Genomic DNA, 13,231 nt, shown 5'->3' with positions numbered 1-13,231 from the left:
TTAATATTTTCAACACTTCAAAAATACATGCTAGCATATTAACAACATTTCACAACCCTGTTGATACTCACACCACTTCTTGCATCACCTGCCAGTACTGCTTTGCCAGTCTTCGGTTTCTGAGCATTGGAGTCAGGAATCAGGACTTGGACATTTATCTAACTTGGGCAATTATTTTACTTCCCTCTTAAGTAAGGTCAATGATCCATTAGTTGAGTAGTTGATGGTGAAAGCAATAATCACTAATCACCAAACTAATCAATAATGACCATCATCTGCTTACCAAAAACTGATGGGGCGGTAATTTCTTCTGGTAATTTCTCGATGTAAAACCCTCATGCTACCTCTAATTTACCGCTCAAAAGGTGTTGGGCCCTTCACACCAGGTATTACCTTCAGGAGACTTTAAATAAAGATGAACAGTCAAAAATGTAATTTATTATTCAAGCCAATAAAGAGAGTTGTTGAGTATTTTAAAGGGTTTTATTTTCTAGTCAAAAGTTAAGTTTTTCTCTGACCCTTTATTCATTAGTAAAATATCAATCAGGTTACAGAATTTGGAAAACAGGAAAAATAGCATTAATACAGAACATATTACAGTCTGCATATAAGCATCACACTTAGAAAAGCAAATGTGGCGCAAAATATCAGTCAAAATTCTTAAAGAGTTTCTAAGAAAAATAGTCTTGTAAGGCTAATCAATAATTAAATAGTTGGCAAAAATCTCCCATTAAGAGAAATAAATGCATAAAACAAATACATCTTTTTAGACCTAATTAATTAGTCAAAACATAAACTTAAAGTTTAGCATCTAAATCTAAAGAGCCTTTCTATCTGTTGCTGCTCATGTGCATCTCTGTGTCTAAAGAGCAAAAAGGAGGGAGACAGCCCGCCCTTCACCAGACCTCAAAGGAATGTGGCCTGATGTGCCAAGATATGAGGTGGAAGCAAGAAACCTCCCCCTGAATCTCCTCGGACGCACCTCCCCTTCAGCAATCTCCCGGGACGTTTCTCGTACCTAACCCATAGAAGCCAGCTGAGCTGAGAAAGCCAGCCCCCATCCAGAGAGGACATTATTTTATACCCTAATTATTGGCAGACTACACAAAGATGTAGCATCTTTCAGGAAAACCTGTACGTGATTGGTCAGTCATGATGGCATGAGTTCTCAATACCCTGACTCATTCTAAAATCCTGACTTTACCAGTTTTAACAAAAGAAGCATACATGAATAACTACATTTATATTATAAACACAACAAAGTACACCTGGGGGTCACAAAAATAAGGTCAAACCAGAGTGGATCAAAACACCAATGCTACACCAAAGACACCATTGGAGACATTGTCCATGTGAGTGAAATGCAGACCACGTTGAGGCTCAAGGGCGTCTGGAGAAATGATTTCCATCAGAAGCCACACTGTACCACCCTATTTCTCATCACTTGGATTCTCCTCACCCAGGAGACAGAACGGCCGGTCAAATGTTACCGTAGCCGAAGTGTGTGAGATAAGGGGTGTTTGAGTGGTACATAAGAAGAGATTAAACGTGGCAGCTGTAAAGGCAGTGTTATAGAAATAAAGAGGTGATAAGTGTAAGAAAAAAGTAAAATTAGGTGATTCGGTGGACAAACAACATTTATTAGTGTCCCCCAATCCCTAAGGATTAAAAAGCAAGTGTGAGTGCAGGTTTCAAATAATCACCGCGCTCAATATTGGTCAACATGTTTCTGCATTATTCTGAACCTAGTTTCAAAATGCATTCTTCAGGACCGAGAAATAAAAACACTGCTACTAGAATTAAAGAAGTTAAAACTATATCACCTGACCTTCAGGTGTATACTCAACCGTATACTGTTGCATCACACGGTATTAGATCCACACGATAAGACAAACAACACAAAGGAAAAAACATGAAAAAGGTCATATTCCTATGAATGTATACTGCGATGAATGTACATTTCACATGTATAAAGCACATATTGTTAGCTGGTAAACTCACCCAAATGTGATGGTTGAGAGGCTTCACCCCACCTGGCTACAGCGCAGGTTTGAGGAGCACCGCTCTATAAAGAATTCACAAGTAATACCCTTAGAGCGCGAAAGATACATGAGTTCACAGAAATGGCTTTGAGCGTCCCACGCGGTCCACATTGCAAATGTGGATCAACCCACTAGCACTCAACCCCACCCGTCCGATAATGGCAAGCCCGGTCTAACTTTAAAAATGAGTAAGTTATCAAGGGCTCAAAATTGAGCGTATCCGCTTATTCCACTAAATACCCTGTAATTCCTTATTTCTACTGCCTTCCAAAGGTGCACAAACCTCAGCGGCCGCCACCTGGCAGGCCGATAATTTCTGGCATTGGGTCTGTCTTGGAACCGCTCTCAACTTTTGTTGATCATTTTTTGAACCCTATGGTCAAAGCTATGCCCACTTTCCTGCAGGATACGAAGGATGTCCTCAGACTATTACCTACAATAGAATACAACACTGAGACTGATATCTTAGTATCATTTGACGTAGAGTCCCTCTATACGTCCATTCCCCAAACTGAGACCCAATATGTGCTTTATACATGTGAAATGTACATTCATCGCAGTATACATTCATAGGAATATGACCTTTTTCATGTTTTTTCCTTTGTGTTGTTTGTCTTATCGTGTGGATCTAATACCGTGTGATGCAACAGTATACGGTTGAGTATACACCTGAAGGTCAGGTGATATAGTTTTAACTTCTTTAATTCTAGTAGCAGTGTTTTTATTTCTCGGTCCTGAAGAATGCATTTTGAAACTAGGTTCAGAATAATGCAGAAACATGTTGACCAATATTGAGCGCGGTGATTATTTGAAACCTGCACTCACACTTGCTTTTTAATCCTTAGGGATTGGGGGACACTAATAAATGTTGTTTGTCCACCGAATCACCTAATTTTACTTTTTTCTTACACTTATCACCTCTTTATTTCTATAACACTGCCTTTACAGCTGCCACGTTTAATCTCTTCTTATGTACCACTCAAACACCCCTTATCTCACACACTTCGGCTACGGTAACATTTGACCGGCCGTTCTGTCTCCTGGGTGAGGAGAATCCAAGTGATGAGAAATAGGGCGGTACAGTGTGGCTTCTGATGGAAATCATTTCTCCAGACGCCCTTGAGCCTCAACGTGGTCTGCATTTCACTCACATGGACAATGTCTCCAATGGTGTCTTTGGTGTAGCATTGGTGTTTTGATCCACTCTGGTTTGACCTTATTTTTGTGACCCCCAGGTGTACTTTGTTGTGTTTATACTGTATTGTGGGGCATGCACCTGGCTGGTCGGTAAACTCGCCCTTAGACCCTATTCCCATTGTTTGTTGTGTGCGTAACTACATTTATAAACATTTGCAACATTTACTAAGAAAAATGTTTCATTCTAAATCTCTTCCTTCCACAGCGCAGTCGGATGGACACTTTTAACTAACACTGGTACATTGGCAGAATCACAAGAATGTACAGTTGAAGATGTCCTTCACTTCTTGTCATGAGGAAAGCTGCCACAGTCTGCGCATGCTCCGTTCTCATTAAATTGCAAGCCATAGCCTTGATGGATTCACAGGCAGCCATGTTTTGTGTAGGCCCCAAAAATAAAACAAACACAAAGATGATAATATTAATTTCATGTAAATCAGCCCATTATGTTTCCCTCCCTCATACTAATACCCCTTATAAATGTTTACCTAGCCAAGCTGTTAGTGAAAAGCAGCTTTTCTATTATTTATGACAACATGCAAAATAAATGTGAAATGTGCAACATAGCATTTTCATGCTTTAGTGTAAAATTTAAAAGCACACATAGTTAATACAGCGCACACAGTTAATACAACACACACAGCAACATGCTTTAGTGTTTTAGATAGCTTTTCATGCAAAAAAGCATTTAGCCCCCTGTGTAGTGTTTGTGCATTATTAATTCACGCACATTATAAAAAGAGGTGTTATTAACTGAAAATATTTATCAAAATATGCAACAAGTCAAAGTCTATTAAGACAGGAATATTAAATTTAGATTGGCAAGGGATGAGCTGGGAAGAGAGAAACACATTCTATTAATCTTCAAAGCTAAAAGGGCCACTTTTCTCTACATTGCAAAAAACACATGTTAATTCAGCAAAAGCATTTCAGACTGAATAGGCCTCACTTTCACCAAAATGTGCGTGGCAATTTAAATGCAGCCTGTCTGAAGCACAAAAAATAAAACAATGCCTGACTGCAGATGAACTCTGCTCCATCACAGGTATCTCAAGGGAATACCTGGGAATCAAAAAGATCACTCTTTAGGTGCACAGGTATCTCAAGGGAATACCTGGGGATCAAAAAGATCAGTGTCTTTAACCCTGACACCTCTTTGCATGCTTCAGGTGAAATCCCAGTGTCTGCCGGGAGCTGAAACTTCACTCCCATTCCACCTCTGCCCAGCCTCACCATCTGACCATGCTGGAATCAGACAATGACTGCCACCATCCTATCCCTGCATGGTAGAATTTTGGAGCTGGCAGAGGATTCGGCCATTCATTTGACACTATCGCCATCTGCACCCCATCTTGAAATAGGATCTATGGTGCGACTTTTACAGTTCCCCATAAAAACTTCTTTTTATGGGAATTACAATCCAAAACTTAAACACTGAAATTCACTGGTGATGCTTTGCTATGCAACCATATTGTCTCCTCATGTGCTGCCAAAGATGGGGTTGAAAGGACTAGCAAAAATACCATTATAAAACAACAAGGATTTGTATAGTCTCTCTACCCTGTTCGATTTTGTCTTTCAATAATGTTAGCCCAGTAGATTGAAAGTGACACAAGCACAGGTCTCATTCACAAAGATGAAGGCGCTCCTGATCAGGTATGGGGCAGCAACAATAATTTACCATCATATTCCTCTTCATCAATCCATAGTCGTCATCCTCACCATTCCAACCTCCATGACCAACTCACTTGCAGCCAAATTGAGGATGCATATGAAATGTTTCTCTATTGCCTCCTCAATAATAAATGTTCATTAAGTAAACCTTTCAGTGTGACATATTTCATAAATTGCTGCTATATCAGTAATTTAGGAGCTGCAAACTGCATGAACATATTTTAGAAGGTTAGCCTAAAATGTTTTCTATACCTTTCTAGTAGACCTGTATTCTCATCACACCTGCATTATTATGTTTTCATTTCAGGGCATTTCTGCAACGCCTGTAAATGACAATTTCCTGGAATGGATTGCCAAGGTGCAGGGTCTTAAGGATTCACTCTGGGAAGGTGTGTACTAAAGAAACAGGAAATTCTTGCGTGCGGGATGCGGAGAAATGGTCCTTTATAGCGAAAATGACCTGTGTGTTTCCATAATAGATGAATATTATTATTTAGGTCTGACCTAACAGTGCAGAGCACAAAAAATATAATATGGATGTTCTCTGAAATGACTACCGGCTCTGGCAGAGGTAGTGGTGTGTTGTTTGCGGTGGAAACCAAGAACCAATACTGTGTAGTGAGGGGAAAAATACCTTTGCCTGTACTGAAGGAAAAGCATACCCTAAGCCAGTATTTGCAGAATGGCTGAAAAACTATTTAAAAAAAATAAAATCCTACGCCAGTGTCTCATGATAAGAAGCTGGGTAACAGCAGTTCTAGCATAGGAGTGCCGCTCCATTGACGTTCTCCCTCTCCTTCCGCTGGCCGGTGGCTTGTGCAGTGCTTGTGAATCTGCTAATCTGGACACTCAGTAGTTGTTATCATTTTATGTTTCTATGTTTCACAGTTTCGGGGCTGGGTCAGGGCAGGGCAGGGCTGGAGACACAGGGGGAGTAGTGGTTTGCTCACTCCAAAATGTATGACTGCTTGGCCGGCCATCTTGGCCCAGCCAAACAGTCATGCGCACTCTGCATATTACCCACGAGGCTGCTTCACACAGTCTGGTGGGGAACGTGCCCAGGCCTCTAGTCCCCATCTGAGCGCCAATCTACGGTGCTCAGACCAATCACAGTGCTGCAGTGCATCTTTCTGATTGGCTAGGGGAGCCTGTGTGCTTCCTGGTTCTGGTACTCTCCGGAGAAGCAGAGGAGAGACGCAGCCGTCTCAAGAGGTAAGTGGTATTTTTTAAATGTTTATTTTGCACCCCCCAGCCAGCGCTCCCTACCAACACCCCCCTCACACCCGCATCTCCACCCTCATTCCCTGCCAACCGCTACTGGAGTCGGACTGGCCACCATAGCAATTAGGCATTGCCAGATGGGCTGGTCTGTGGGCCTGTTTTATTGCCCTGCCGGCCGGTTTTTACTGTTGATTTCCCTGGTATTACCATAAACATTGCCTGCAGCAAGCACAAAAGCATGCAGTCTCCCATTCACTGCAAATCATCCATACAGCATAAACCGGTATCTTTAACCTTTGTCTTTAAATACGTCAAACAGCAAATGTAAATAGAAAGCTATTCAAAATGAGTTCTACAGCTGTGTTAAACATGCATTACTAACAATTAAAGTAAACAAAGACAGAAAAGTAATGTTACAAATGAATACATTTTTTTGGGTACAGTCCTATTTTGTATCGTTGCGAGGCTTTTGCAGATACATGAAACAGCAACAAATGGCCTGTATATTTCTTTTGGAAAAGAGGCAACTGTACATACAGCGTGTCCTCACAATTGCAATGTAATGCAAATGTGGGCCACTTTTTAGCTATCTGGTTCGCTAATGGGGGCCACTTTTATTTTTTTGCCCGGGTCTATTTGGATAGCACACATTTCTCTGTCGATCCAGCTAGTGAGGCAAGTGTAGATAGATACGTATGTCAACTGCAATCATTAGATCAGGGGCGTAGCTTGGTATGTAAGATTGGGGGGAAGGGAGCTTCAGCTTTTCCAACAATCAGTCTAGCATATAATGCTAAAATACATTATACGACTAACAGGGCGCATGAGAGGGGTTTAAGGGGCAGTGAAAAGGGAGAGGAAGGTGTATTGGTAGGGTTACTAAGTTAGGAAAAACATAATATTTTGTAAGCTAACTTATTTTTTGAAGACTTTCACAACAGAGGGATTTTGTCTCTGAGTATGTAAAAGTATCCGGTGAAATCCGACAGACTCCTCCCATACTCTCCCTATACCCGACTTGCATAACCCCCGCACTCTGCCCCATTCCTCCCCATCTGCACATATCCACATACTGTATTCCTTATCATGCAAATAAGCCAACGTACACGCATGCCTTGTTGTGGTCATTTGTTGGCCGCAGTTTATTTCAGAATACAAAACAACATGTATGTACTTTTCTCTTCTGTTATATAGTCTCTCTTGGACCCATTCGGGTAGATCTCTTTGGTCGGTTGGGTTTGCGCTCTCTTTGCGCATGAAGGGAGTAGCGTCTGTCCCCAGAGTTAGGCAACGACTCGCTACCTTGTCCGATTCTTGTTGTGCCCTGCCTTATGGCGGGGGCTGGGCTGCGAGCGCCATCTCCGTTTGCTACCCCCCTCTCTTCGGTATGCCACCTCACCCAGCCGTGAGGCATCCAAAAGTGAGTGGCCTTATGCGTTGCCCTTAGGCCAGCTCACCCAGCCGTGAGGCATCCCAAGGTTGTTGGTCCTATTATGGCACACCGCCCTCCGGTGTGTCTCCGTACCAACCGTTCTCCGCGTAGTTCTCCTTCGCGTAGCTCCCTGTTTGTATCTGCTCTTCAGCACTGCGATATTGCTGTCCTTTAGGTGTGGGTGGGTGGGACAAAACGGGTTCCTATGGTGGTGCTGCTCTCCGCTCTTTGAAGATGGGAGCCTACCTGGGGGGGCAGCCCTCTTTGTCCCCCCCAACCCCCTTTGCCTTCCCGCCTTGTCAGGTGTGCTCCCCTTTTGGGGGGTTCATAAGTCACCGGGGCTAATGTTTTGGAACAGCTGCATTTTCTTCAGACTGTGAGACGGCACCAAAATGGAGGAATCTAGCTCAGTTCCTTGTACAGCACCGGCGGCCCTAGCGGAGCAGCACCAGCAGCCTGTGCTGCACTACTGAGCTAGTTTGCTTTTCTTTGAAGTTGTGCTGCCGCATTGTAAAAGCGCGTCGCAGCCTCAGAGTAAGCAACCTTACTCTTACGATCATTTCCTGTGCTAGAGACTCTCTCATTCCTCCCTTTGTTTCCGCTCCCACACACAATTAGCTTTTCCAACTGGCAAAGGGTGTGGGAGTAAGGGATGGAGGCACCATCGCAACCTTAAAGAGGCTGATGCAAATGCATTTCTTTCCATGTCCATCAACTTCTTCAAGGTCATCTTTGTTCCTGTGTCATGGGTGCAGCAGAGGACTGAGGTTCACCAGAGAGGTGCAGCAGGCAGTGTGTCCACGTATGTGATACCTCACTAGGGTTGCCATCTTTGTTTTTTAATAATAGTTTTTTATTAACATATTCAAATTACAAACAGGATATGTTTCAGCTTTCATCGTAATACGTCATACTGTAATGAAATAGGCAAGTATCTATGTCACATTATGTAGGTGCTGCACACTAAGATGAACTGAGTGCAGGATAACAGGGTCCAATACTTGCAAAGTATATCAGTTCTTCAGTTCAGTCGACAGTAATACTGCACAAAGCAACATTTGAAGTAGAACACATAAAGAATTACCATGACATATTTTGGGCCAGTCAATGGTAACGGTTACCAGACAACAGTTCTGGTATAACCAACCCCCCTTATAGCTTCCATTTAGTGGTAGAGGACTGTTCGGGTGTAGTTCTGTGTACTGTACTGAGCCAAGTTATCGTAAATCGTCAAAGCATGTTTATCTCTTAGGTTCAAGGGAACAGGCAGCCTTTCTGAATCCCAAAATCAACCCTCCCCGCACAATTGGTCAGGGGTGGTATGCTCCTGACTAAGTTGCTCCAGCCGTGCCTGCGCCATTGTGTTCCAAGCCAGCAAGGCATCTTGCGCTTTCTCATCTCTTCTGGGCCTCCTCCGGTGTGCCTCTTCCGCCCCGCCCATTCTATCAAGTTTTCTCCCAAGGTTCCTTAGTTGGGATTGTGAGCTCAGCCAGTGAATCTCTATGCCTCCTTTCACCTTCTTGAGGCCTAGTAATGTAAAGCACCTGCTCAGCAGCCGTAGGGTTCCCACATTTCCCAAAGATAAACACCCGTCATTTGTTCATATTTAAAATTTCTGCAAAGCACACGCATCATACTAAAATAGAACTTTAAATAAAAACCTCTTTTTTCATTTTTATCATGGCCCTTCTGTCTTTATTTACTTTAATTATCAATCAGGTCTCATTTAGGCAGCACTAGAACAGATTTTAAAGTGCTTTTTTGGGGAAACAGCCACTACAACACTGGTATCACATCGCGATGCCATGACAACACGCTCGTTACAATGACCGCGTTGTTACCACACAATGTTGGTACTAGGCAAGTCATTACATCGACTTGCAGTAGATGGCATGCTAACATTAGAAATAGTATAGTTTACTATTCCAACACCTTCCCTACTGTTACGTAGGCTGGAGTTGGAATAGTAAATTATACATTTCTAATGCAGCGCGCCATCTACTGCAAGTCGATGTAATGACTTGCGTAGTGATGGCTTTGTTTGGTAACAATGCAGTCGTTGTAACAACCGCGTTCTAATGGCACGCGTTGTGATGACTCATGTTGTAACGAGTCATATTCGCTTTTTTGTTGTAATTAACGATTTAAGTATCTTATGATAAGGGGAAAAATACTTGCTAAAATAGTGGTGATGCCAGTGAAAAAAAAGCCAGGTGGCAACTCTTTGTAACCTCGCTCATTGTGTGCCGGCATACATGCCAACATTTTCAAACTTGGAAGTGGGAGATTTTGAAAAAATATCCGGGTAATGGATTTTCCCCATTGGCTTATAATGCAACATGCAGTTTTACGTCTGACCTACTTAAAATAAAGCTATATTTGGCTTTAAAATAGTGAATCTCCTGCCTGAATCGGGTCTTTGTGTTTTTTGTGCTGGGCCTCAGAAGCAGCAGAGTTGGGGGCATATGCTGAGGGGAAGCCGTGCCCATCCAGGTGCCGGGGCAGGGTTTTGGAATACCCTGCATAGATCTTTCAATGCCCAGCATTTTTCAGGGAATAATAACAGCAGGATAATTTTGGTGGTTAATACAAGTGATGGAGAGATCAGTGATTTGTCTAGTCATGGTTTTGGATAATCATAAAATACCATAGAGGGTTAATGTTTCTGCTGCAAATGACTACGTGTAACCTGTATATCACACAGCTGTATTATATGTACGATGCAAGGGCCTTTTGGAATCAATACGGATTCCAGATGTGCACACGGACTGACAGGATGCTTTACTCGCGGCGTGAGACGGACGCACTACTTCTTTCTCAGGTCGTGCGACAACTTGTCTTCTCTTCGCTTCTCCCCTCAGCTCAGTTTGCCTCACGCTTTCGCTTGTTCTTCATTTAGTTCTGCCCAAGATTGCCAAAACAATCTGAATATTTCCTCAATGTGTGCATCTTATGATGACTCAAAGGTTCACACTTTAATGTCATCTTGCTATGCTTTAAGAAAGCAGCTCATTTTGCCTGTGTTGTGAAATTTCCCGTGACTTTTCGTGCTTGTCAAAAGACCCTGGCTCCTCCTGTTAACCCCCTCCTGGTGAAACCCTGCAGACACCAAATTCCTCTTTTCCTTAGAACTGCTGTTCGCTTTGTTGCTGGAAGCATGAAGAGCACGGTGACTCTCTCGACTGAGTCTTGGTGGTTCACAGGGAGCAGCGCCCCAAACGTTTCTCACTGGGCAAGCAACATTGCAGACAATGACACTGGACTGGTGTCCCCTAAGCTGTGCATTGTCGGTGCCAAATTCCAGAACCGCCTCCTACCGGCTGTCTATGGGATTGTCTGCATCCTGTGCCTCGCTGGGAACCTGGCAGCCGCCTACAGCTGCTTCACGCAGAGGGCACGCGCTGCCCCGGTAACCATCTTGCTCTACAACGTCATCCTTATTGACATCCTCTTCAGTCTCTCGCTCCCGCTGCACTCACTCTCCTCGACACAAGTGTTAATCGCCGGGGCCCGAGAGCCGCGCTTGAAGCCAGATTTTGGAAGAGAGTGCATTGGCCTTTCGAACAGATTAAGAAAAGCTAAATGGAAGAGCGTGAGATAAGCTAACAAGCATTTAAAATGCAATAGGTCTCGCCTTTGATTAAGTTAAAGCCATTTGCTTTGCAAATGGTATTGTATAGCAAAGCAAATGGCTTTAACTTAATAAAAGGCGAGACCTATTGCATTTTAATGCTTGTTTTACTTGCAATTCCTCGTGAGAAATGCGCATGCGCGGGCGGCCGCGCATGCGCATTACTATCCATGATGGCGGCGCGGTTACCAGAGGGAGCCCCGGAGACGCAGCAGACAAGGTAAGTGGTGTTTATTGTTTTTAAAATCATTATTTAAGTATTTAGGGAGGGCGGGAGGGAGACGGGTGGCGGGCAACTTCGCTACGCCCACGGAGTGGGCATAGTGTTGCCTGCTACGCCTACTTCGCAAATGGCGAAGTAGGCAACACTACGCCCACTCCGTGGGCGTAGCGAAGTGCTACGCCCAGGGTTACTTTTTAACCAATGCTTTAAGCTTGGTAGCTCCCCTCGCCTTGTTGGCCAGCTAAGCGCCGGGACACCTCTGCTGGAGGTAGCTGTCGCGCTTTAGAAATGTTGTTATTATTATTACATGCTGCTGTTATGCTCTCTTCCTTTCACGCAATTCAGTGCAGCAACTTTGATTACTGCACAGCATTGCATTAAATCTTAGGAAATATGTGCTTTGTTTTTAAAGACTAAGCACTCATAACTTACAATGCCTACTCAGATGGATAACATGTGGCACCTACACCTTGTAGCCCTCATTGTCATATGAAACATGTCCTATTCATTAATTTACACACATATATGATTTATTGTCTACATAATGTGTAAGTGATGTAAAGCGCTCTGACACCTAACATTGGTATGGGTAGCTCTATTAAAAAAAAAACTGAGAGACGGGCTAAGCAGAAATGAGAGGCAGGACCGCAGGGTGATAATGAGCAAATGCGTGGAGAAGGAGGCTATTGGTGGGTGGGGTGCAATAAACATTGTTGCACATGGCACCCCAACAATAAAGTCGGACCTGAGGACAGGAACAGTGGGTGTGTAATTTGCACAAAGTGTGATAGTCTGATAAATGAGTACCATGACTACAGCACCCCAGTGCTTGTATCAAGGGCTGAAACTTTCCCACCATTCTGGCAACTAAGGAAGGAAGCAACTGTCCAAGGCCACACAATTTTGCCAAAGGGGTAATTAAGGATTAAATACTGTGCCTCCTTGTTTCCAACTTCCCACTTAGCCATAGCTGTTCTGGTGATGATTCTGTTGATAAGGAAGGTTATGCCCTTCTGGGGAAATGGAAGGTCAATGCCACTATGCTGTGGCCTCTGTGCAGATTTTCAATGCAGTCTTTATTACAGAATATTTAAGTTTAGTTTCACATCTAGGACATACTTTATATAAATATGCCACACTCATAAGCTAAGCAAACACAAGGAGATAATGGACGGAGGGCTGAGACTGTTCACACACTCACCCCAGTCACAGATCTGGGTTGAATCCATCATCGTTCTTTAGCTCACTTCGCCACCCCAGTTCAGACACAGCTATATGCAAATCAGTCTTGACCCTGTGCCTCTTGGGAACAGTCCAGACCGAACTGCCAAGCCATGTCTTCCCTGGACCGGAAACAAGCATCCTGGGACCGGTTTTGGGCTAACAGCCCTCATCAGCCAGGCTAGCTTGATTCCAGTTGCAGTGAGCAAGGGACCCATGTCAGGGCATACCCTGCCAACTTAGGGCGAACAAAGCAAACACAAGGAGTTGATAGACGGAGCGCTGAAACTTTTCAGATACTCACCCGAAGTCAAAGATCTTGGTTGAATCTGTCATCGTTCTTTAGCTCACTTAGCCACCCCAGTTCAGACACAGCTATATGCAAATCAGTTTTGACCCTGTGCCTTATGGGAACAGTCCAGCCCGAACTGCCAAGCCATGTCTTCCCTGGACCGGAAACAAGCATCCTGGGACCGGTTTCAGGCTAACAGCCCTCATCAGCCAGGCTAGCTTGATTCCAGTGGCAAAGTGAGCAAGAGACCCACATCTTGGTATACCCAGCTAACTTAGGGTGAACAAAGCAAACACAA

General features: G+C 43.7%; 1 protein-coding gene across 2 annotated transcripts in view; it reads left to right on the top strand.

Annotated features, from left to right (window-relative positions):
- The window catches only part of UBE2U (ubiquitin conjugating enzyme E2 U), a 357,359-nt gene that overhangs the window by 84,313 nt on the left and 259,815 nt on the right, over positions 1–13,231 (top strand). For both annotated transcript variants that reach the window (XM_078669184.1, XM_078669191.1), the window contains exon 3: positions 5,221–5,302. In XM_078669184.1, the coding sequence (XP_078525310.1) occupies positions 5,221–5,302 (82 nt within the window). The remainder of the gene's footprint in view (positions 1–5,220; positions 5,303–13,231) is intronic.

The sequence above is a fragment of the Lissotriton helveticus genome, chromosome 1_2 (genome assembly GCF_964261635.1).
Source record: "Lissotriton helveticus chromosome 1_2, aLisHel1.1, whole genome shotgun sequence".
In the NCBI taxonomy this organism is placed as follows: Eukaryota; Metazoa; Chordata; class Amphibia; order Caudata; family Salamandridae; genus Lissotriton; species Lissotriton helveticus.
Note: the sequence above shows the minus strand (reverse complement) of the source record. Positions and strands in the feature narration are given on the sequence as shown.